Source organism: Mytilus californianus, unplaced genomic scaffold (assembly GCF_021869535.1).
Source record: "Mytilus californianus isolate M0D057914Y unplaced genomic scaffold, xbMytCali1.0.p SCAF_1, whole genome shotgun sequence".
Lineage (NCBI taxonomy): Eukaryota > Metazoa > Mollusca > Bivalvia > Mytilida > Mytilidae > Mytilus > Mytilus californianus.
This window is the reverse complement of record NW_026262581.1, coordinates 103,640,037-103,667,849: the sequence shown is the minus strand read 5'-3', so window position 1 is coordinate 103,667,849 and position 27,813 is coordinate 103,640,037. Positions and strand designations below refer to the sequence as shown.

The 27,813-nt window shown below is 32.4% G+C and overlaps 1 protein-coding gene across 2 annotated transcripts; it reads right to left on the bottom strand.

The window, feature by feature from the left end:
• Positions 1-355: 355 nt before the first annotated feature.
• Positions 356-27,813, bottom strand: LOC127728541 (vasculin-like). 2 transcript variants are annotated; one of them, XM_052235993.1, is made up of 12 exons: positions 26,987-27,813; positions 24,987-25,084; positions 23,012-23,090; positions 20,839-21,029; positions 13,386-13,601; positions 12,437-12,509; positions 11,030-11,118; positions 9,847-9,945; positions 7,863-8,021; positions 7,454-7,548; positions 5,446-5,542; positions 356-4,799 (listed from the first exon to the last, which is right to left on the bottom strand). In XM_052235993.1, exons 2-12 carry the CDS (start codon positions 25,056-25,058, stop codon positions 4,677-4,679), a joined length of 1,293 nt encoding a protein of 430 aa, XP_052091953.1. In that variant the 5' UTR covers positions 25,059-25,084; positions 26,987-27,813; the 3' UTR covers positions 356-4,676. The 2 variants fall into 2 exon arrangements, with proteins under 2 accessions (XP_052091953.1, XP_052091956.1); XM_052235996.1 differs by having other exon boundaries at positions 9,847-9,942.

The following is a 27,813-nucleotide window of genomic DNA, read 5'->3' as shown; positions in this document are numbered from 1 at the left end:
GAGATATAAAGCAGACCTAACTGTATATGTGGTATTCTTATGGATTGATAAATAAATAAATAAGGTAAGGATTCATAAAAATCATACCACATCTTCTTATTTTTATATTGAGTCATGTGAGATGTGCTCAGACTGGGCAGATGGTACCCTTAGGAACTGCAGGTCCAACAGCAACCTTCCCAACCTTGAGGTATTAACATATAATATTTGTAAGTCACGTTCTGGGATATCCTTAACAAAGTTATCAAAATATAAAGTTTAGACAGTCAAAAGCATGCTTTTGGAGAAATGTAGCCGTAAGAGAATGAAAAGTAAAAACTCATAATGTGGCAAAAAAGAAATAAGAAAAGAAAGGTTAAATATATGCATAACTCAAAATGCATCTTTTTTTTATTTCTTGTGAACAGCTGCAGCTTCGTCATATTGGTGAAGCAAAGACAATTATGATAAACATGAGTAAATATTTACCCTTGTCCAAACAATTAATTTTTGTTGCCTGGTAACAAAGAGAATCAACTAGCAACCATATACAATTTCCATGCAAATTGTGTAAAAACATCTATGAATTTAAATTGTCCTGATTAATGATACACTTCATACAAATTTAAACTTATATAAATGACAAACAATATAACAATAACCTCGTTTGTAAAACAAGGAAAAAAAAGACTAAGGAAATTATTTTCTAATAGGAGACAGTAACTCTGTATATTAAAAACTACTCCTATCTGCACCAGAATGATTAGTAAGTACTTTACTTCGTGAAACATGTGCTTCTTATCTAAACCAAAATAAAATATCTCTGTCAATTAAGGCACAAAGGCAAGATAATAAACTGACCTAATACTGACAGATTTTGATTGCACAAAAGAAGTGAAGTGTTGAGAGGTATTTTGGAATGGTAGCAAAACGGACAAGTGTTATTACAATCTATGTGCTATACAAATTCTGTCACATAAACTAAATGTATAAAAAAGACTTTGAGCACTTCAATCAAATTTCTTCTTCCTGACAAATAAAAAACTTGAAATAAAATCCAATTTGGACCAGTGATTTTATGGGACGAAACAATAGATGTAATTTATATGTGTACAAAGATTCCATGAATGATAAAAAAAATCTTCATACTCTGGAATGATATGTCTTATTAACTAAATGACTGTGCAATTTATTCTTTTTTAAGACTAAATTCTTTTCAGCTTATATTTGACTTTGCTATTCTCCTTTTTTTGTCTTTATTTTGCAAGTATACATGTATTTTGTTATTAAGACCATGTAATGTTTATTAAGATCTAACTAGTGCACTTTTAAAGAAACTAAATTGCTATTGTGAAATATTGAGGCAGTAAAATAATAAGGACCAACCATACAAAGGAAGACATGTTAACTTTATAGCCTTCATGGATTTATTCATAATAAATTTATTTAAAAAAATAATGGCCTTCAAATCTCTATTTTCTTCCTTATATTGTAGACCTAGAAATTCTGATTTAATGCCCCACCATACATGTAGTTCCTACTTGTTCCACAATGCCATTATGATAACATAATTTTCTTTTTATGGCCAACATAATTTTACTCAACCATTTATGAGAACCACAAGTTTGTGGTCTTTCAATAACCAGGTTACTTTATAGTGATAGTTGTCTCCCTTTAGTCATAAGAAGAAGAAAAAAATCACTACTGTAGGAAAATAAAATAGAGAAACAGACTATTTCATGATAGTCAGAAAAGTAAAAAAAAAACCAAACTAACAGAATAAAGCAGACAGGAAATCCTCATTATGAGGTACAATGTCAGAAGAATATTTTACAACAGTATTGATCAATTAACCTAAAAAGATTACTTCGTTATAAATTTATCATGTTATTCTAAATCCTTATATCTATTTATATACCAAATTGACAAACGAATCTATTTTTATCTGATGTATTCATTGAATCATGAATTAAACATGTTTCAAACTCTTCTGCATCATGGCCATCAAATATAAAATGTTAATTTGTAATTATAAAAATAAAAGCCATTTGATTGTATTAAAATTTTCTACATATAAACAATCTAAATTATACAAGTATTCACTTGTTGTGAACAAGAAGATACTAAATATGGTACATCACTCCTACCATTATCAATACAGATATATATAAAAATAAGGAGATGTGGTATGATTGCCAATGAGACAACTATCCACCAAAGTTCAAATAAAGTGGATGTTACCAATATGACCCAAATGACAGCTTCTTCAACTGAAGCCTAAGAAACTTGTAGTGGCTTGTATAGAAATTGTTCCCATGTGTGAATATGGGTTACAATAGCCATATTTAATCATTTGGTTGTAAGTTTTAAATTTTTTGTTAATAGGACACAACACCAGGTTTTTATCTAAAATATTTCTCCATGACATATCCAATGTATCTCTTGTGGCAAATTCACTTCAATTGGTAGTCGTAAATTCACTTAATTGTTCATATCAAAAATTCTGACTCAGATTTTATATTTTAATTTTATAACCCAAAATTCAATGTGTTTCTTTTTTGAAAATAACTGAAGAAAACAAATTATACGTATAAAAGTGTAAAGGATAATTAAGATTGCAAAATTGTATTTACTTTTTGTCATCAAATTATCAAAAACTGCTGAAATAATATTGATACAATTCAATGCATAACCTTACAAAAGGGAGGTAAGTGGGAGAGGAAAATTAACAAGATGCCCTTTTGTATGATCTGTATATTGTGGTAACAAATAAAGAAAAGCTTTGTTTAGCAAAAATAACTGACCCTGAAATTACATTTCAATTTTCTTAATACTGTTTTTAAATGTTATTTTCAAATTAAGCTATTCCATTCGTAAGCTAGACAACAATACACAACTGGGCATGTTGTATTTTTTACAGATTATACAACACATCTCACTTTTTCCCACACAATCTGAAGAAAAAACCCTTTTCTTTACCTCCACCTGCATTCCAATAAACTACCCTGATTGTTTTTTTAAAAAGAAAAACTTGATTTAAGAAATATTTACTATCTCTTTGAGGGTTCATATATATCTGTCAAATCATTTACTTTAAAAGCCATTATTTCGTCACAAAATCGTTGTTGAAGAAAAAAGTATTGGCTACATTATATTAATCTTATGAAGAACATCACACTCCAAAAGAAAAAGGAAAAGCAATAATATTATTTTCAAGCATCTTGTAGGTTTATTTCATTTGGGTTTGGTTTCAACAATATCAATATCTAATTTAAAGATGCATTTCGTATACTGGTAGAGGAAATTAAAATACAAAATAAAAAAAATTTCCCAATCATTAAAATATGTATACCTATACACCATCACAAACGATATGAGACTTTTGATTCAAAGAAAAGAATCACATTTTCATTCTTAAAGCACTTCTTAAATATACACATTTCACATTTAATCATTATACATTTAGTTGATGAGTTATTGGTCAGTTTGTTAAAGCAAGCTATCAAGGCAAATAAATACATAAGTGATTGGAGTCCAAATAAATAATCATTCATTTAATACTGCTTTGTGTCACATGAGATGATATAATATTTATCAGTGAAGGGGAAGGAAAGATGAGTTATTGTGTTGTCACTATATTTTGTTTAGTTTAAGTACCTTTTTATTTAATAATTGAAGAATACATAGTAGAATGTGCAATAGTTTCTTATGTGGTGTGTCAATAATTCTTATAAAACACTTAGGCCAATCAAAAAACGTGTGTGTTTAGGGTTTCCTCCTCCAGAAAATCAGGGTAGGTAGTCAGATTACTTATTTAATTTTTCTCAATTTAATTATTTGGAGGATATTGGGAGACCTGTAATTTTGTCAAGACTGACAATATTTAGGGGAAGGCATTTTTAAGCATATAATAATAAGGTAGATAGAGAAACACTAAACAATTTTTTTCCCCATTTTGGCCTTACTTAGAACAGAAAGGATAGTTTATACAAAACACAAATTATATTACAAATCAGCTACAAATGAAGTTAGCTTCATCAACCAGAACATAAACCAAAAGTGCCTGTTAAGCTTAAATTACATTTAAATAATCATACCGGCACATAAATATACAGTTCAAGCAAAGACAAATTTAAATGCCAACTATAATTCAACATGAAAAAACTCAACTGATCACTAAATGCTGCTTATATCAAATCAACAAAATATTCCATCATACAAACAAAACATGTAAATCTTGTAGTCTTGATTTGTTTTAAACTTCTTGTCCACCTTATTAAACAAAATTATTCAGAAAAAGGAAAATTAAAATATCAATCTATGTATTTCATTAACTAACTCAAATCATTTATTCATGCTCATTGTCATATCTACAAAACATTTCACAAAAATCTATAAAAATAGGTTTGATTTCCTAAAGAAATATTTAACACTTTCTCTGTGTTTCCTTTCTGTAGCTAAATGATCAGATGATAAAAAAGAGTTGGACTAGTAAATAAAGTCCTATGATTGCATTTGTGCATCCTGTGCACCGGCAGTTGAAACAGCGGAGTCCATTTCTCACACAAATTAATGAAAGTTTCTCCTCACAGGAAAACTTGTCAATGGGAAGTAACTCTGCCAATAATAGGAGAATTCTCCCAGGAAAAAATCACAAAATTGTCAAGCACTGTTTAATTTGCTGCAAAAAACTGCCACTACTGTCCATCAGAATCAGAATCTGATGATGACAGAGTGTCATTTAAGTCCTGAGCATTTGGCTGGTATACTGGAATATGCTTGGGGCTGAATGTTTTATTCACACGTGTATTTCGGTTTTGCTGAAAAAAAAAAGGGAAAAAGACAGAGTAAATATTTGTTTCACAAAAGAAAACAATATGGAGATTTTTTCCAACCTATAAAAAGCAGTATAAATTTATACTTTACAATTTCTAGCAACCCTATACAATCTTTCCAGGAAAATGAATAATTAAGATTGTTTGCAGAGTGTCTGCCAGTTTGGTTGGTTTTTGTCCAGCTGTCTAGAAAAAATTGCATATTAGAAATATATGCTTCCTTTTGCACTTCACTGAAACTCCAAGCAATATATGTGAACAAAATATAAAATAGGATGAGATCAAATCCATACAGAAGTATGATAAGTTTGTCTCACGGTCGAGGAGGAGTGACCGAGAAAAAAAAATGCTCCAGACATGCGATGGCAATATAAAGCCATTTCATTGTGTCCATACTTGTTCACAATTGAAGATCATATCAAGTCCTCTAGATGTCTTATTTTTGGGGGTAAATTTCAGTTGTTGGGGTGTCATCTCTTTGATATTTATACGAAATCTCTGAATATTATTGTCTTACTTGAAACTTAAACCATTACTGAGGAAGCAGACAAGCATATGCAAAATCTACTTCAATTGTCAATCTTGAACTTCAAAACTATGATTTAAGGCAGTAAATATTTATGAAAAATACCTGTTTTGAATAGAGATCCTGAAACATTTTCTTGTCAGCTTCTGTTATTTCATAATCCTCTTGATCTGTTTCATTCCATCCCATTTCTTTTAGAAGCCTAATTAAAGAAAAGAACCAGGTTTAGCAAAAGCTTGAAAAACACTTTTCTTTCAAAGCATTCCTTTGAACCATTCTTACAATTACAACATGGCCAAACAAATATGTTTATGGTTTCTGCACCCAAAATTGAAGGAGTTCCCAATTTGTTATCTGACCAATGAACAAATATGAGGTAATTGACATCATCAATGCTGTCAGATATTTTGATAAAATCAGTAGTTTAACGACTGATATATTGTAAACCTTATGAGGAAGAAATCATCATAATAAATTTTTTTTCTGAGCTCAAAATTGGGGTATCTCTGGAAAGCATTAGCACATATGTTTTTTTTCAAATTTAGACCAATGTAAAGTTTAATTTCTAATGCACTTAACAAAATATTTCTGTACACAGTAAAGCAGAGAAAACATCATATATTGTATGTTTTATTTGACCATGAAAAAAGTGTATGATAATAGATCATAAATGCTCATAATTACATAAAGAAATAGCAATGTGCCAGTTAACTAAAGAATATTTGGTATCCAATCTCTCAAAATTACCTTTCTATCATAACCAGATAACAGTTCTAAGAGTATAACAAGCCTAGAAGAGTTTTGGTTTAAAATACTCACTGTTGGAGGCAGACATAGTCTGATTGTAGTACCGTGAAAGTATAATTGTTTCTAGTGTATCAATTTAAGTGGATAATTTTGTTCCATCCAACTACAAATTTTGTTACTATCGAAATACATCCTTTCCATTTATAGTCTCTAAATGTGTTCTAATCTTTAAATAAACTGTTAATAAGAGATATGTCTCGCCTTTTTGTAATTTTGATAATGCAAATGTTGAAATTTAAATAGCAATACTTTAACATGTAAGTTATGCAAATATTCAAAGTCAATGAACCATGACTGAAGGTACATGGCAAAACAATCTCCATGGAAATGAGATATGCCAATGCTAATACAACTGCATACCAAATACCATAGACTTATCATAAATCGTTCCCTTTCAACAAACCTAAACACAAACATTGACTTCTAAACTATGTAAAAGTTTCAATGAACCATGATGAGGGGGTGGGGCTATATAATCTCCATGGAAATGAGATATGCCAATGCTTATACAACTGCATACCAAATATCATTGACTTACCACTAGTGGTTCCCCTTGAACTGACCTAATCACAAACTAATACATGTAAACTAAGCAAAAGTTTTAAAGTCAATAGACCATGACTGAGGGGGCGTCACCAAATAATCTTCATGGAAATGAGATATGCCAATGCTTATACAACTGCATACCAAATATCATTGACTTACCACTAGTGGTTCCCCATAAACTGACCTAATCACAAACTAATACATGTAAACTAAGCAAAAGTTTCAAAGTCAATAGACCATGACTGAGGGGGCGTCACCAAATAATCTTCATGGAAATGAGATATGCCAATGCTTATACAACTGCATACCAAATATCATTGACCAACCACCAGTGGTTCCCCATAACCTGACCTAATCACATACTAATACATGTAAACTAAGCAAAAGTTTCAAAGTCAATAGACCATGACTGAGGGGGCAGGGCCAAATAATCTCCATGGAAATGAGATGTGCCAGTGCTAATACAACTGCATACCAAATATCATTGACCAACCACTAGTGGTTCACCTTAAACTAGACCTAATCACAAACTAATACATTGTTGATGCCGCTGCCGGAAACAGCATACCTATGTCTCGCTTTTTGACTCCATCAAGGCGAGACAAAAACAAAGATATTTCACAAATATGAAATACCCATGAAGAAAAACACTTCTCCACAGTAAGTTATTTCAAATAATAATTAAGATGTTGTTGGGGTGGGGTGTGAAGTTGTCATAAAATGAATTAATCCTACATGTATGTTTACTTATAAAATATACCTCTGTTCAGCCTCTAAAGAACTGGATAGCATGTTAGAAGAATCATCCATGGCAAGTCTTTCTACTCCATTGGTTAATTGGTCTGTATGATCATTCTAAAATGTAAAAGGAAGACATACATGAGAATTATAATGCATTCTTACGATATCATATTGCAGGTGAGAAAAAAACATCTTATTTACATACACAAACATGTTTCATACTAATTTAATCACAGATTTATATATTTTCTTCACAAATAACCATATAAGAGTGTTTTGAGATTCTACATTTAAGTCAATGTTTTCATAAGTGAGACGATTTTGCAAACTATTCAACATAAGAATTCAATGATTACTTGTCCATTAACTTTAAATCTTTCAAGTTTAGTTTAGTATAATAATCAATAATTATTTATAATTTTCCATACCTTGATTGGCCATCCATCTTTAGTCTGACTTGATTCTTGTCTGTCAGATCCACTATTTTCTTTTCTCAATGCTCTCAAAAATTCGCTCTTTTTGTTACCAAGGTTACGAGGTTGGGTAACAAATCTAGTGTTAAGAATTTCTATTGGTGAAGTAGGAGCCTGAAAAATAATCACAGTTCATTATCATTAACTGAAATAATCATTTATATGCTGGTCATATTTACTTGGAAGGGCAAACACTCATGGATGAAGTTTTTCCAACTAAGAGCATAAAGTTGCTGTGTAGGATGTTAAACACTCCCTTAGACAGATAAAAGGATAAAGTCAAAACCTTAATTGAACATCAGACTGTAACTAACTTGGCTTGTTCCAATGATATAAACTGCCCCCATAAATAATAGGACTAAAATCTTTGGAATCTGTTCTTAACTACAACTTTCAAACATCTCCTTCTTTAGTAAAACAACATCTGTAGTTGGGAATCAACTTGGTTTTCAAAATCCAAATATATTCTGAGTAATATTTTCAAAAGTATACACCAAAACAATTTCCTAACAATGTCCAATACAATGGACAACCAATCAATGATATGACATTATTCATTTTCAGGTACAGTAGACTCCGGCAAATCGGATACCCAAAATGTCAGCTAAAAATATCCGATTACCCGATATATTCAATTAGACGATGAATGTATATTCATTGAATATTCTGCAATAATGAGTAGATATAATCCTGAGATGTTACTAACCCTGACAATTGCTAAATATGTGAAAGGGCTGGAGGATTGATGGAGTGTTTTTTATCAGTTACATCACGACGATGTTTGTGTAAAAAATTATCAGCTGATTATGTAATGATTAAATTTGTTTGCAGTTTTTAAATCCTTTATTTATTAAAATAAATCAAATGTCCTGAAATTTTTATGTGAATTATTATCTACCATCCATAGTTTGTCTTTATTTGTTTTGTAAGCAAATTAATATCCATTATTTACATTATCACACAGGTAAACTAATTTGGCTATAAATAGATCTAAGCATGTCTGTGTAGAATCTCCAAACTAAAATCGTATTTGTTATAATTTTATTTCTTTAAATAATCAAATTTAAATTTATGAAAATAATCATGATTGATAAAATATTATTGCATAAAGTTTACGTTTTCTGAAGACTATTTATATTTAGGTCATAGTTCTAGAGGCTTCCTCACAAATTTGTAAACATCCAAAATGGCGTCCATGACATGTGGTTACTTTTGCACATGTGAAAAAAATATATCTGACAAAAGCCAGATTTCTCTTGTCAAAAGGGATTTATATTTATATTGCAATAAATTATTCAGAAGGAGGTACATTCAGTTTAGATTATATTTCTGATTCTGTAAACATTCAGAGTTTAATCAAAATTCTCCAAACAGCAACGTCAACTTGTCTACTGAGTATTGCATATTTTATGAATAAATTCAAACCATTTGAAGTAGAAGGGCATCTAATTCACATGACAAAGGAAGACAATGATTAAAGACAACAATTTATTAAGAAATAGTTCCTTTTATTTAGTAAAAACAAAATCTTCTTGTCTGCAAGATTGTAAATTCGTAACTTCCGGGTCCATTTCCTGTCAGAAAAACATTGAAAATATCCGATTGTGCATGGTTTTGAACAAAATGACCTGAATATTCTTATCCGATTTGCCGATATATTCTTATATCCGATATTCGATTACACGATAAAATTAACATTAAACATATAGGGAAGGGTTTGGTGTTTTGAAATAATATTACAATAGCCGATATATTCGTTTAGCCGATATCCGATTAGGTGGAGTCTACTGTACCAGCAATGAAATTACCTATAGTCCTTTAGAATCTGAAATAGTAGATTACTTCAGATTTCATAAAAAAAAAATACACAGTAAATTCACACAAGATTAAAGAATACACTAATGCACAGTGTAAAAATCTTAAGTCTATCAATTATTACCTCTTTAGAATTGGTTTTGACTGAGCTAAATGGTTCCTTCTGTAAGCCACCATTCAATCTAAGACCTTCCTTTCCTGGTTTTCTGTTTATAGCACTCTGCTGTGAAACAACATTTAATCATTTTAGTACAAGCTAAATACCTCATGGCAAAACTGAGTCAAATATAGATAACATGTCAACACAACATGATGCAAACCATAACCAAAACAATTCATGTGTAATATAAAGCCAAGTGTGGACCAAACATGATATATCAGCTGGCAAATGCTGATTTCTCTTTGACTTGTTGTTGCTTAGTTCTGGACATTTACTGGGAAAGCCAAACAAAAGAAAGAGGGGATGAAAAGTTGTATCCCCTCAACAATTTTGTTGTGTCAGGGGATAATTATAAAATTTTAAAAGCTATCTTCTGCAACCTTGATAAAAAAGTTCATGTCTAATTCAGTTTTTCAATATTAGTCATATTTATATATATATGAAGTTAACCTTGCCTTCAATTTCTTTGTCACTTGTGTTTATCAAGTTTTTTTCTATAATTCAAATTAATTCAAAATAATTCAATCAATGCATGTCAGATGAAAAACAACAACCAAAATATAGTCCTCTTTAAAAAATGCCATTTTTCATAAATAACCTACGCAAATGAAGACGAGAGATCACTAACAATGCAATTTTCCATAGAATTTTTTTTCCTATAACTCCTGTAAAAACAGTTGATCAGCATGGATTTTAAAATTCATTCAAGACCTTAGTGATATACATAAGCCATTTATATAGATTTCAAGTAATGCAGGCTTGATAGTGCTTACAATGCAACTTTTCTTTGAATTTACATTTCTGAGGGATATAATTCCTGTGAAAAACATTTAATGTAGAAAAAGCCTTTAAACGTCCGATGCAAATATCAATTTACTGGTCTGAAATGAAAAACCCTTTTCTTTTTTAACAGCTAAACGCTTTTTGAAGTATTCTCAATGTGAATTGTTTAACATTTGTCCTTCAGGGGCCTTTAATAGCTTTCTATGCATTACAGGTTATGCTCATTGTGTATGGCCTTACAGGAACCTATAGTTGCTTGTACTTTTTTTCATTTGGTCTCTAGTGAAGAGTTGTCTCTTTTGCAATCACCACTTCTTATGTTTTATATCAATATGTATATATATTTGTTCCTGATCATACATACTTTATTTGGCACAAGTGTTTTATAAATGTTGGCAGCCTGACGGTTGTCTGATAGTTTACTTGAAGATCCTTTTCCATGAGGAGGGTGCTCTACAAAATCAAAATTGTTATATAAACATTAAAACCGGTAAAGTAAAAAACAAAATAAAATTAAATAAAATGTTACAGTCCCAAGATGCATAACACAGGTCATAATTAAGGGGAACAATTCGGACTAATTTCGAAAGATTAACCAGGGTTCTCACTAGGATATATTTATGGTCAGTCCTGGGACTCATCACTTTTTGAAATGGTGAGTCCCAGTCAATTCTGATGAGTCCCAGCTTATTCTGACTTATCCTGCTAATTGCATCAATCTAGTTCTAATCCCTTTAGTCAACTACATTGTTTGTGTTACATAATTTAATAATCCATTTGAATATATTGGGTTGTAATCGTTTGATAATTACTTTGCTTCTTTTGACACATTTATTGCAGGTAATAGGTAAACGTGCTTATGTAAACAGATTTCGATCTTCTCAGCATTTATCAAAGGAATGTGATAATAATTATTTTCGACTCTCTGGATTTATCATTACTCATAGCAATGAATGAAAACAAAAGTAAATTTTCTGTGAAAATATTGAGAAGTACGTTTTCAGCTACTTTTTGACAGTTGAGGGATAACAGGACTCAGCTAGTGTTATCAGGACGTGGCTCACGGACACACAGATTTATGAAATGGACCATCCAGACGCCTGTACTTACCTTAATAAGAACCCTGATTAACATTGAAAGAAACATTTATATCGTTATCAGTTAACTGATACAAAGTCTCAGGATAAAAATTAGCAGGACAGAAATCATAGAATTGATAGAAAAATAGGTCCAAATTAATTAGTTTGCTATTGTTTGAATATATACGAGAAAATTTTGTGCATTAAAATCTTAATCTACATTTTGCAGCTCCCATCTGCTCTTAACATTCATATTACACAGGGAAAATATCAACATACGTTTCACAAAATGTTTCTTCCAAACATAAAAATCCGACGTTTTAATTTTACACATGAAAATACAAAAAAACATTTTACAGACCCTTCTGCCCTCCATTATTAATTTATAACATTCCCTGCTCTTTTAACCATCTTTTGGGAATCACTACAACCACTATTTTATTTATCATAGTAATGTTGCTGATAAAATAAATTCATGAACAAGAATGACATAATAATGTCCAGGCAACTTTTGGTTCAAATTAGTCCACTAGTTTTCCCATTGTGGTGATCAAAATAAGAAGACGCAAGTTTTATCCATTGACAATTTGCAATAATACTTACCTCCCTTTACAGAAATAAAGTAAGTACATGTGTAGATTCAGATCCCCCTAGCTAGTTTATACAGAAAGCATTATTAAGAAATAACATACCCCAAACACTACTGCCATTTGTAAGCTTGCCATTCGTAGATGTCTCAGATTTTTCTTCCCCATTGAGTGACGGCTACAAGTATAAATTCATTCATGTATAAATGTCTACAAATCAAACTATTTCATCTAATAATTTTACATAAAAATAGGTTTAAATTAGTAATCTGTAATTTCTATATATGAAATCATCAAACTTTTCTTTGATCAAAAATGTAAAAAACTGAGAACTGAAAATACTAAGAATGGAATTACTGAGGAATAAACAAACAAACAAAATTTAGAATTAGCAAAAAAAAGAAAAAATAATAGTCAAATACAAGACTTTTAATTTTATGGTGATCTTATCTAAAAGCTTTAATCCATATACAAATGTCATAATTAAGTTAAATGATAATGAATACTTAATAAGGTATAAAATTCATATCAGACCAATCCTGAAAACAAATTACTTATAATTTGATCTACTGTGGATTCACTATTGATTGTGGGGTTCTAATTTCTATGGATTCTGTAGTTATCGGTGAACCACACAATTTCAAATGTTTAATAAAATACAAAATTTCTGTAAGCTTTTTTCAAAACAACTAATATATATATATATATGTATCCATAAAAATTGAAAATGATGAAAAAATAAATGAATCCACAGTATGTTAATAAGAATGATTGATTGATTGGTGTTTCACACCACTTTCAGCACTATAGTGCTATTTCTTGGCGATCAGTTTTCATTGGTGGAGGAAGCCAGAATGCTCGGAGAAAACCACTGATCTTCGGTAGGAAAACTGACAATCCTAGTCAATTAAGATTGCAGTCGAGCGCACCTGCCACTTACAGGATTCGAAATCACAACCTCAGTGTTGACAGGCTTTGCTAGTGATACAGTAGTTCGACTACTTAGACCACTTGGCCACAGAGGCCCCTATAAATCAATAAAAAATTGACATACGAATTCATCTTGAAATGGAGGTTTGTCTTTGTCATCATCCTTTCCTTTTGATTTGTCATCTTTTTCTTTGGAGTTGGTCCTTCCATCTCTTTCATAATTTCCACGTTTGTTATTGACTCTGCTGTTAGGGTAATTGGCGTAGTAAGAATGGTCACCATGATAGTAATCAAAAGAGTAGAGGTCATAATATCCTGGAGGGTAAGGGGCACCATTTAACTACAATGACAAGAAGTATGTTGAATTAAAATCTAATTATGAATGCATTAAATGGTTGCCAATTTCTGATAGGACTAAATGAGTAAACTACTTTCTTTGCTATAAGCAACAGCTTCTGACAAAGATGTTTTGGTAATACATGATCTCATATACAATGATTCTTCAAATAATATCTTGATAGTTGAGAATGTTGCTTTTAAAAAGAGTTAAGTTTGGTTAAATAACATGAATGACATATCTGACATCACAGTGACCTTTTTGTTGTTGTAACTTAAGGAAAATTTTGTGGCTTTATCAAAATGTTTATAAATAAATTTCTTTCTTAAAAGAAACTAGAGGCTCTAAAGAGCCTGTGTCGCTCACCTTGGTCTATGTGCATATTAAACAAAGGACACAGATGGATTCATGACAAAATTGTGTTTTGGTGATGGTGATGTGTTTGTAGATCTTACTTTACTGAACATTCTTGCTCCTTACTATTATCTCTATCTATAATGAACTTGGCCCGGTAGTTACAGTGGAAAATACTTTGTAAAAATTTACAAAAATTTACAAAATTTATGAAAATTGTAAAAAATTGACTATAAAGGGCAATAACTCCTTAAGGGGTCAATTGACAATTTTGGTCATGTTGCCTTATTTGTAGATCTAACTTTGCTGTACATTATTGCTGTTAACAGTTTATCTCTATCTATAACAATATTCAAGATAATAACCAAAAGCTGCAAAATTTTCTTAAAATTACCAATTCAGGGGCAGCAACCCAACAACGGGTTGCCTGATTGGTCTGAAAATTTCAGGCAGATAGATCTTGACCTAATGAACAATTTTATCCTCATCAGATTTGCTCTAAATGCTTTGGTTTCAGAGATATGAGCCAAAAACTGCATTTTACCCTATGTACTATTTTTTAGACATGTCGGCCATCTTGGTTCGTGGGCGGGGTCATCGGACACATTTTTTAAACTAGATACCCTAATGATGATTGTGGACAAGTTTGGTTAAATTTGTCTTAGTAGTTTCAGAGGAGAAGATTTTTGTAAAAAATTACAAAATATTACGAAAAATGGTTAAAAATTGACTATAAAGGGCAATAACTCCTTAAGGGGTCAACTGACCATTTTGGTCAAGTTGACTTATTTGTAGATCTTACTTTGCTGAACATTATTGCTGTTTACAGTTTATCTCTATCTATAATAATGTTCAAGATAATAACCAAAAACTGCAAAATTTCCTTAAAATTACCAATTCAGGGGCAGCAACCCAACAACGGATTGCCTGATTGGTCTGAAAATTTCAGGGCAGATAGATCTTGACCTTATGAACAATTTTATCCTCATCAGATTTGCTCTAAATGCTTTGGTTTCAGAGATATGAGCCAAAAACTGCATTTTACCCTATGTACTATTTTTTAGCCATGTCGGCCATCTTGGTTCGCGGGCGGGGTCATCGGACACATTTTTTAAACTATATACCCTAATGATGATTGTGGACAAGTTTGGTTAAATTTGTCTTAGTAGTTTCAGAGAAGATTTTTGTAAAAGATTACAAAAATTTACGAAAAATGGTTAAAAATTGACTATAAAGGGCAATAACTCCTTAAGGGGTCAAATGACCATTTTGGTCAAGTTGACTTATTTGTAGATCTTACTTTGCTGAACATTATTGCTGTTTACAGTTTATCTCTATCTATAATAATGTTCAAGATAATAACCAAAAACTGCAAAATTTCCTTAAAATTACCAATTCAGGGGCAGCAACCCAACAACGGGTTGTCCGATTCATCTGAAATTTGAAGGCAGATAGATCTTGACCTGATAAACAATTTTACCCCATGTCAGATTTGCTCTAAATGCTTTGGTTTCAGAGATATGAGCCAAAATCTACACTTTACCCCTATGTTCTATTTTTAGCCATGGCAGCCATCTTGGTTGGTTGGCCAGGTCACCGGACACATTTTTTAAACTAGATACCCCAATGATGATTGTGGCCAAGTTTGGTCAAATTTGGCCCAGTAGTTTAAGAGGAGAAGATTTTTGTAAAAGTTTACGGACGACGGACGCCAAGTGATGAGAAAAGCTCACTTGACCTTTCAGGTCAGGTGAGCTAAAAAACGACTTTTGCGCAATATATACAAAACATGCCAAATACAATAACTTCCAATAATCTCAAAATGTAAAATTAACGATGATATGGTGATAATACAAAAAGGCAAAATATTGTTAAGAGCCTGTAAGAGTCTCTTTAAAATAACTTATATCTTTATTTTCAATGTACATTAACCCTTTCAATGCTACACAAAACAAGAGGCTCTCAAGAGCCTGAATGGCTCACCTGTATTTCAGAGGAGAAGATTTTTAAATGTTAGCAAACTTGATGAACAAATTGTGTAAAATTGTCTTTAAAGGGCAATAACTCCTTAAGGGGTCAATTGACAATTTTGGTCATATTATTTTTTTGTAGATCTTACTTTGCTGAACATTATTGCTGCTTACAGTTTACATATATCTATAGTAATATTCAAAATAATAACAAAAAACTGCAAAATTTTGTTAAAACTACCAATTCGGTGGCAGCAACCCAACAATTTTGTTGTTCAATTCGTCTGATAATTTCAGGGCCGATAGATCTTGACCAATTAAACAATTTTACCCCATGTCACATTTGCTCTAAAAGATTTAGTTTTTGAGATATAAGCCAATAAACAGCTGCGCCATGAGCGCATGATACGCCCTTCGTCTTGTGTGTGAATTTTTATGCAATAAGCATAAATAGTTTCTGACATACGGCGTGACATGTGAAAACCCTCCTTTTTTTTTACAAAAAAATCAATATCTCTAAAATAAAATTTTGAATCAAAACCAAAAAGTATACAGATCTTTAGATTAATATAACTAAGATGTCTGTAAAATTTTAAGCAATAATCATAAATCGTTTTTGAGATACGGCTCGACATGTGAAAAACCCCTCCCCCTTTTTTTACAAAATACTCAATAACTCAAAAATAAAATTTTGAATCATCACCAAAAGTATACAGATCTTAAGGTTAATATAACTAAGAAGTGTGTAAAGTTTTAAGCAATAATCATAAACTGTTTTTGAGATACGGCGCGACATGTGAAAAACCCCTCCCCCTTTTTTAACAAAATACTCAATATCTCTAAAATAAAATTTTGAATCATCACCTAAAAGTATACAGATCTTAGGATTAATATAACTAAGAAGTGTGTGAAGTTTTAAGCAATAATCATAAATTGTTTATAAGATACGGCGCGACATGTGAAAAAAAACACACACCTGTTTTAGTTACTAAGTCCCGTAACTCTAAAAGTTTTAATCTTATTTTCACCAAAAAGTATACAGATCTTTTGACCATCATAAGAAACAACTATATTAAGTTTCATGAAATTTGGATAAGTCATTCTCAAGTTACTGTGCGACATGTTTACGCCGGACAGACGGACAGACAGACGCCGGACATTTGTATACCATAATACGTCCCGTCAAAAATTTGACAGGCGTATAAAAACTGCATTTGACCCTTATGTTCTATTTATAGCCATGGCGGCCATGTTTGTCGATGGATACAAACTTCGGATACAATTTATAAACAAGATACCCTAAGGAACATTTAGTTAAAGTTTGAAGGTAATTGGCCCAGTAGTTTCAGAGGAGAAGATTTTTGAAATAGTTTATGACGACAGACGACGATGACGACAGACGCCAAGTGATGGCATAAGCTCACATGGGGCCAGGGCCCCGGTGAGCTAAAAATAGAAAAATGGCTGCTGCTGCTGCTGCATTTCTTTTGTGTTCATTCATTAGAACAGTATATTCCTTTTCAGACTGCTGTATCTTTTTTATTATTAAAGATACAAAGTTAGTGCATGAAAAATGCCCTGGGGAGCATGAACTGTAATGTTATACAATTATTTTAGTAAAATTTTCATCAAGCTACCTGCATTTTCAGGTAATTAACATGTAAAAGGTGTAAATTATTGTATTTGTGTTGAATTTTGAATAAAAACAACTTTTAATCTTCATTTATTTTGTTGTTTTATCTGCCATATAATAAAGAAGACACCAGTTGCTCGATTCCATAGCGTATTTGCACCATACACAACGTATAATGTAAACGTGGCGCAAATAAGTGGCTCTGTCCTCAAAATTCCCTAATTTTCAGTCAACCTCCGTTTCCCCCCCTTTTTCTACGTCTCGAAAAGATTGACCAAATCATATTTCCCACACAAATTGAATGTAATTAACACATTGAGATAATTGAATGTAATTAACACATTGAGATAACGGGAAACCTTTTAACTATTCCTCGTTGTCAGTTTCACCATAGAAATGCTGAAATATTTCCATATTTACAGCGTCTTTTCAGAGTTCGCGAAAACTTATTTTGACACGTCGGTCATGGGACCGACAAAGCATGATTATTTGTCAGTCCTACAAAATTTTAGCCAGTCCTACAAAATCTGTCAATTTTATCCTCAGAAAAAATTGATAACATATTTTATCGAAAAATAACTTTATTAATATTAGTTTTATTCTTCGCACCCACAGGCAAATTAACAATGAAGGACCAGTTCAGGTCTTCTGATTGTTCTTATATAAAGTCATCTTCACTATCCATTTCATCATCTGAATCACTTTCTCGGCTGTTACAGTATTTGTTTGCTCCATTGTAGGGTTCAATTGCCGATTGTTTGCCAGGGATGGCTCTATGGACAAATTAAGTAGGCCACGTGTAGATCGCCGCTTTGGTTTGTTTATAATAAATCCGTAAACCAGTACCAGAAATTGGCAGCGGATACATCTGATAACCGATGTAAACACTTGTTGGAAACAGTTGCGGTACATCTAATAACCGATGTAAATAAAATGCTCCGCAGGGCGCAGCTTGATACGACCGCAGAGGTCGAACCCTGAACAGTTGGGGCAAGTATGGACACAACATTCAAGCTTGATACAGCTCTGAATTTGGATTGTGATTAAATATTTGACACAGCATAGGTTTCTGACACAGAATGAATGTGGTCTAAGAACTTAAAAATTTAAACTTAAATTGGACATTCACCTATTATGGTCCAATATCCAAAATCTAAATACATGGTTAGATTCAGCATATCAAAGAACCCCAAGAATTCAATTTTTGATGAAATCAAATAAAGTTGAATTTTGGACCCTTTTAACCTCAATGTGGACAAATTTGATAACGGGGCCCAAAAATCAAAAATCTAAATACATGGTTAGATTCAGCATATCAAAGAACCCCATATATTCAATTTTTGTTGAAATCAAACAAAGTTTAATTTTGGACCCCGATTTGGACCAACTTGAAAACAGGGCCCATAATCAAAAATCTAAATACATGTTTAGATTCAGCATATCAAAGAACCCTAAAAATTCAATTTTTGTTAAAATCAAACTAAGTTTAATTTTGGACTCTTTGGACCTTAATGTAGACCAATTTGAAAACGGAACCAAAAATTAAGAATCTAAATACAAGTTAGATTTGGCATATCAAAGAACCCCAATAATTCAATTTTTGATGAAATCAAACAAAGTTAAATTTTGGACCCTTTGGACCTCAATGTGGACCAATTTAATAACAGGGCCCAAAATCCAAAAACTTAATACACGGTTAGATTCAGCATATTAAAGAACCCCAAGAATTCAAGAATAAAACCCCATTGAAATTGATCAAGAAATAAGCAATTTATACAAAGTATCTTCTTTTGCACAATACTGTGCAATCAAATATTTCTTGCTATTGCACAATACTGTACAATTGACAATTTCTTGCTATTCACAATATTGTGCTATTGGATATTTCTTGCTATTGCGCAATACTATGCAATTGAAGATTTCTTGCTATTGCGCAATACTGTGCAATTGAAGATTTCTTGCTATTGTGCAATACTGTGCAATTGAAAATTTCTTGCTATTGCACAATACTTATTATATAATAATTTACACATCCTGTTTGGTGTGTATCTCCTACCATATCATTATTCTTTGCTTTTAAATATAAATCAGAAATAACCAACTTAAAATGGAAAATTTTAAAAGAAAAAAAGAAGGAAAAAAAGAAAAAAAAAGAAAAAAAAAAAATCCCCCCCCCAAATTTTTTGAACCCCCTTATGATTCATCACCCCCAAACTCAATCCCAGCCTTCCCTTTGTGGTATGGTACCTTGCAGTACAATTTCAGAGAGATCCATACACTTGAACACAAGTTATTGTCTGGAAACTAGAAAAATGCTTATTTTTGGCCCCTTTTTGGCCCCCAATTCCTAAACGTTTTGGGCAATTACCCCCAAACTCAATTCCAGCTTTCCCTTTGTGATATGGAACCTTGTAGTACAATTTCAGAAATATCCAAACACTTACACACAAGTTATTGTCATGAAACTAGAAAAATGCTTGTTTTTTGCCCCTTTTTTGGCCCCTAATTCCTAAAATTTTGAGGCAATTACCCCCAAAATCAATTACAGCCTTCCCTTTGTGATATGGAACCTTGTGGTACAATGTCAGAGAGATCCATACACTTACACACAAGTTATTGTCTGGAAGTTACAAAAATGCTTATTTTTGGCCCCTTTTTGGCCCCTAATTGCTTAACTGTTGGTACCATAACCCCCAAAATCAATCCCAACCTTCCTTTTGTGGTATTGAACCTTATGGTAAAATTTCATGGAGATCCATTCACTTAAACTAAAGTTAGAGTGCGAAAACCAATGTGTCTTCGGACGACGCAGGACGACGACGACGCCAACGTCATACCAATATACGACCAAAAAATTTTTAATTTTTGCGGTCGTATAAAAGTGCCGAAATATGCACTACAACGGCCGTTTTTACATCTGTCATCAGGACCGGCAATAGCCTTCAAAATACTGGTCCGAGCCTCATTTTGACCGACAGGACCGACCACTTTCGTGAACTCTGTCTTTTTCGATTTCTGCCATTTGCATTTGTCAAAATATTTTTTTAAATTTTTCTTCTACTGCATGCTTTTACCATTAAAATTCCCGCGATTTCAAGCGCATACAGGACCTCGTGTATCCTTAGAGAATTAGAGAGGACCCCAATGAAAACCGAATGGTTACGAGTCTGTATGAAAAGTCCATCGTCATCGCGACATATGCCCCGAACAGCAGTGGCAGGCGGCGTACATTATTGCGGCATATGCCGTGTATAGCATTGAAAGGGTTAATAAAACAAAATACCTGATTAAATCTCATGTTTGGAGGGTACTTCCCCTCACGACTAGGTGATCTATAAATAGAAGGCTGAGAGTTGTAGGGCATGCCATAGCCATTGTAGTAACCATATGGACCATACGGAGGATATCCACTGTAGTAATCGTCTTCCACTGAATGATGTCTGTATTTGCCACCTGTTAAAGGGTGTCGCTTATCTATAATAAAACATTCACATTTCATTATCTCATTTCAACAACAAGTATGGTTAATGAATATTTTCATGTCTTTAATCACATTGTCAACTGATACAGTAAAGGCTATTCCACTCAAATGAATGGGGTAGTCAACTGATACAGTAAAGGCTATTCCATTGCAATGAATGGGGGTGGGAAGGGAAGTTTTGATTTTGAACATGTGCTGTTCATAGTGCATGGCATGATAGAAATATTTTGTACTTCGAAGCGGACCTATAATACACATTCGATAGGCAGCCATTTTGATTTGATGAAACCAAAACATTATAGAAAATCAACTGTTTCACAATAAAAAAGTTAACAGATACATGTAAAGTTACTTTAAGAATGATTTAATTTAATTTCCTAGCGAGCAACACCAAAAATTTCCATATTCTATTGGAATTATAACATGGCTTTGGAAACAAAGCAAATAAAATGTTTCGCTGAGCGCAGCCTGATACGACTGCAGAGGTCGAACCCTGAACAGTTGGGGCAAGTTTGGACACAATATTCAAGCTTGAAAAATTAAAAACTTCAAATTAATCCAATTGAAATTGGTTAAAAGATTTGTTTTTATTTTCAATTGAAGATTTCACACAGTATTGCGCAATACTGTGCAATTGAAGATTTCTTGCTATTGCGCAATATCACAGCGGAGTACTGTGCTATTGCCCAATACTGTGCAACCTTGTAGTACAATTTAAGAGAGATCCATACACTTAAACACAAGTTATTGTCTGGTAACTAGAAAAATGCTTGCTTTTGGCGCCTTTTTTGCCCCTAATTCCTGACCGTTTGGGGCAATTACCCCCAATCTCAATCCCTGCCTTCTCTTTTTGATATCGAACCTTGTGGTACCATTTCAGAGAGATCCATACACTTGACACACAAGTTATTGTCCGGTAACTACAAAAATGCTTGTTTTTGGCCCCTTTTTTGCCCCTAATTCCTGACCGTTTGGGGCAATTACCCCCAAAATCAATCCCAACCTTCCTTTTGTGGTATTGAACCTTCTGGTAAAATTTCAGAGATCCATTCACTTAAAACTAAAGTTATTGTCCGGAAACCAAATGTGTCTTCGGACGACGACGATAGCATAATACAAACCCAAAATTATTTTTGCGGTCATATAAAAAGGAACGTTATATTGGAATAATTCTGTAATTCATTAAACTTGTACTTACTCATGATCAATATGTATAGATTATAACATGCCCTTTTCCATATTGGCCCTGGTATCATCCTGAGACTCCCATATCGGCATCGAGGCTTTAGCCGAGGGCCGATATGGGTCGAAGGATGATACCCGGGCCAATATGGAAAAGACATGTTATAATCTATTTATCACATATTTAAGTTCTGCAGAAAGGAGAAAAAAGTTCAATTATAACAACTCAATGAAATATAACAGGTAAAATCTTAAAAATTTTATCACAAAATTTTTATCTCATTTTCAAATTTAGTTTTTATCATTTACTCCATAGAAATTTATTGTCACATTTCCACTTATTTTGGAATATGGCAATACACAATTGCATCATTCTCTGGCACTATTTGACCACTCCTTTAGAATTTTCATTTTTTTCCCTTGTGTTAGCATTTTTTATTTGCTCTACAAAGACTGCCGTATCGCTTTCCTCCACTGCGATGAAACGAGCACCGTCATTGTTCGCCATTGTTGTTAAGGACGCAATGACGTCACGTCATTTGGAATCGGGGCACAATAACCAATAACCTTTTTTTTGCCCCGGGCAATTTTGAGGTTATTACATATGCAAAACCCAACATATTCGTAACAAATATGTGATAAATATATATATATATGTTCAATGTTATAGGCACTAATATATATCCACTTGTCGCACAACTTTTTGACCGTATACATAAGTTTTGAAAACATAATTAATATACAAATCAATGCCCCCACCGTTACGGCGGGGGCATAAAAATAACTATCTTACTAAAGAAAGAATCATCTTTGTGAGATCTTGGTCTGCTGTTGCTCTTGTCACTATCAAAAGGCTTGGATCCGGATTGCTTCTAAAGAATAATTTACATAAGAATTAACTAAATTATAATGATTATGAATGTTTAAGTTGTAATTTCTAATACAAATATGATATAACTAGATTATTTATTTTATTTAAGTGTCACTATCCCTTACAATATCTAAATATATACAAGTACACAACGTCATAAAAACCTAACATTAAGTTAAAGGATGCCAGCCGAAAACGGCTTATGAGGTCTATACATGTAACTTAAGAAATTGTTGTGATTACGATTAATAAAAAAACAAACAACTTTTTGTTCATGCTATAATCATAATATATCTGTAGTTTCTCAAAAATGAGCTTAAGAACATACACTTCACTTCGGATGCATGAAATTATTAAACGTGTTGTTTTCTATTATTTACATCACTGGGTCGATACCTCTGCTGGTGGACTATCAGTCCCCGAGGGTATCATCAGCTCAGTAGTCAATACTTCGGTACTGACATGATTTATAACAAACTTTTCTAAAATTGTCCGTTTATAAATTTTGAAATTATAAAGAAACAAAGGTTTCAACTCCCTCAGGCAAAATTGACCTTAGATGAATTTGGCTATTTGTTTTAGGTATTTTTGTCATATAGCTCTTCAACTGTTTCGGTACTTATACATTCCTCGGATTTCAAACGTTTGGCTTTGAGCATTCCTGATGAAGGTAAATCCAGAAAAGCGCTTCGGACGCATGAAATTATTAAACGTGTTGTTTTCTACTATTTAACCAAAAAAAATACCCATTTAGTGCCTTATTGAATGTAAAAAATTTTTGTTTCATTCCATATTAAACACTTGCAAATGAATAATAATAATACTCTACAGCTATAAGATACTGGAAAATCAAAAAAAACTCTAGTGGTTGCATTTCTGTAAATATAGACAATGCAATTTCCCATAGGAACTCCGCTTATGGCTAAAACTGTACCACTTTTACTATGAAGTTTCGTAAAAAATTATATCCTAGAATGGAAAGCTCATATGCACTACTATTTTTTTCAAAGGTCAAAATATAGGGCTGTACGGCACATTTTCAACATTCAGATTTTGTGTTGTTGGTGTGTTGTTTCATTACCATATACCAACATTTTTTATTCATGAACAAACATTTGACATTATGGGAAGCAAATACAGTTGTTCCTTTTTATGAAAACTGTAGGTTCATGCAAGGAGATATAATACAAAGGCCCAATCTTATCTTAATTCTATACAATGCAAAAAATTAACAAGTAGTACAAAACAATTAAACTATACAGAGCAGTGATTTTTTTCATATTGAATCCATTCAGTGGTTTGGAAGGATAATTGGATTACAAATACATTGCTATACAGGAGATTCGTTCTTCAATGTTATCTTTAAAATACAACAAACAAAGTTTGGATGAAATCAATTCACTATTTCGGAAATGTAGTGGACTTCTTTTTTTCACATACACTATGCAGGGAATCCATCTAAGGAACCCTTCAAGAAGAAACAAAAGTCTAGTATATTTAATTATAAAGGCAAATTCCCCAATTTTTCCTTTTACTAAAACACCATCTTTACACTTAAGCTTGTACACCCTAAATCATTTGTCAAATATACACATTAAATTTTCATAATACTGAGGAGTATATATACTACAGCTCACATAGATTCCCATTTAGCCATTTCCACCTGTCCATGGTGGGAGTGATGAAAACTTTTAGATGCCCCCTGTATCCACCCTTGACAGAGGACAAGCCATTTCTTTTTGTTAGATGGATATAATACATGTACAATACATTGGAAAAATAAGTAACTCAATATTTTACTGATCATTATGTTAACTTTAAGGAGACATAACTGAGCAGGTTGAAAATATAAATTCCATGTTGAGCTGTAGAGTAAATAACTGTTACAAATACTTACAGGAGCTTCTTGTGATGGAATCTTTAGCCAAGCCGGTGCAAAATCGTGCTTAGGAGCGTTGTTTGTGGCCATCACAAGATCATCATCATGAACATTACCTTCAAAGAAAATCAAATGGCAAGCTTATTGATGAGTGGCTGAAATTTTCGTACAAAAGGCAAAGTGTTTCAAACTATTTCACATGCTAGAGTCACTGTTTTGTTGCATATTTATAAACTTTAAAGATTTAACAAATTAAAAAAATTATAATGAATAAAGATATAAAGCTTACTGAAAATATCTTATTAATTTCATTTTTATCAGTTGTTTAAAATTCATTTAGATTTTACCTGACAATTTGTTTACACCTGTTTTGTCGCCAATTCACAAAAACTTAACCACATTCTTGCGCAACAGTATCAAGTTATAAAATCAGGGTGAAATGACTCACAGCCAAAGGAATCGGATGAAAGGACTTTAGGAATCGGGGCGAAACCACCAAGATCCTACAATCCTTAGTGAGACAGTTATTTCCCTGCCTTTATTTTAGGGCTGAATATTGGCCCGGGCCCCTTACCCAATCAGAAAAAACTGAAATTTTCCAAAATGAACTAGTAAAATTCTAAATTCAATTAAGTTGTAGCTTACAGGGTATTGATAATTTAATCATTCATCAATTTGGTTCAAAATATACATGTAGGTTGTTGTACTGTTCCCGAAGACAGATCTATATCGATCACGTTTTGGAAACTAGTTTTTATAATGGGCAAGCTTAGTTCTCACTGAGTACGCATCTGGATAACATCCAGTGGTTAACATGTATCTCGTAATCAACGTTAGGTCTGAAATGAGATCCATATAAAAACTGTGAGAGTTACTAGATCAAACTACTTTTAAAACACGCAAGTGTGAACTAAGTTTTTTGCTGCCACGAGTGGTTTCATATCAGTATCACAAAAGCGTTTAAAAATGAAGACTTGATACAGAATATGAAAATGCAGAAACGAAGACTTGATACAGAAGATGAAAACGCAGAAACGAAGACTTGATACAGAAGATGAAAACGCAGAAACGAAGACGTGATACAGAAGATGAAAACACAGAAACAAAGACTTGATACAGAAGATGAAAACGCAGAAACGAAGACTTGATACAGAAGATGAAAATGCAGAAATGATTTGTTTTGTAAAAATAAGAGGAGCAGAAAAAAGAAAGTTATAACACCAAAAAAAAAAAGCAAGATTTTTGGGTCGGTTGCATTTGAGTAATTAAACAACTTGAATGCCATTATGAGGATTTGCAGAGAGGGCCCAGGAACCCTCACAGATGAGAACCTTGAAAAACAATGATATTTTCAAACTGGATCATGATATCAAAAATTGGAATTCTAATAAATATCCTCATGAAAACAATGATGAGAACCTTGAGACAGAGAGTGCTCAAAATTTAGAAAGTGTCATTTTCATTTGATGAAGAAATACTAGTGAAAACATTCCGAATGAAGCTCAAAATCAGGGTTAGTCAGAAAACCCTAAATACATAATTCATTACAACTTTGCAGTTTGCAATATTGTTTGTAAATAACATTGACTTCCAACTTTACTGCTCTTGAAATGCGAAATACAGACTGCAGTCTTCACGATAACTTTTGAATCTACAGGCCTGATGCTGAATTTTACAGAAAATTTAGTCAAGATTCTATTGGCCTGTAGAGATGATTTTTACAGCCCCTACAGCATTTTTACAAGCCTGGGCTGTTGGGGCTGTGGTTGAACGCAAAGACTGAGACTGTATTTAGAAATTCTACAAGGATAAATAATATTAAATAAATAATGTTTATTTTTCTTTAAAGTATTAAATAAGCATTATAAATGAAACTTAAGTTCCCAAAAAATAAAGATGCACAATGGTATCTTTTTTTCAATTATCATGAAAAATCCAAAGCTATATGTACAATGTATACCAATTTAATATGATCACATAAATAACCTGAAAAACAAGCATCAAAAAATATGTCTTACCAGGGTTTTAAAGAATGTTCCTTCTTTTCTTAAACCCAGTAACAGCTGAAAATTCTTTACTAACTCCTGTTGTTTGTACTGCACTCCACAGATTAAGGCACTTTACAATATAAAACAACAACACCAATTTGTCAAGGAAAAATTTCACATTGAGTCTATCATGGAAATGAAGAGAAATGAAACAGCAACTGCAAAGTTGCCAGAGTTTTGAAATCAGCTTGTCATTGTAGCCAATGTATAAACCTTACATTAGAAAGTTTCTGGTGAAATTTAACAGCTGCAGACAACTGGAAAACTAAAGACTAGAGCATCTTTAATCTGCTAATTTTACAAATTAAAAAATCTTGTCATCGGCTGATCAAGAATCATCAACTTTCAAAAATGACATGCCAAAAACGTTTTACAGAGTTGTCGAACGTTGACCTTGACCGGATTCTATTTTCTCAATTTCTGAAATTCTCCAAATCCAAATTATCATGTACACAGATATTTCTCTTCCTAATGCTAATTCTACAAGGAGATGGCGGTCTCACATCTGGGACTCGGTTTATCGCTATCTAATTCAAATGATTTGGCATATCAACACATGGAGCCGAAAGAGACATAAACCGCGAATTGTTTACTTCAAAATATTGTTTAAAAAGTCTATTATCTGTTTTAGTATTGAACAAACTGACTTATTATGGCTTCTCTAATTATTCCTGTATTTGTTTTAGGTACTGTCAATGTTCATTTTTCATTTAAAAGTTTCCTTTTTTCTTTTTAAATAGTTCAATCACTTATGAATTTCTTTGCAAGTAACAAATATGGCGCAAAGTTTTCCCGTC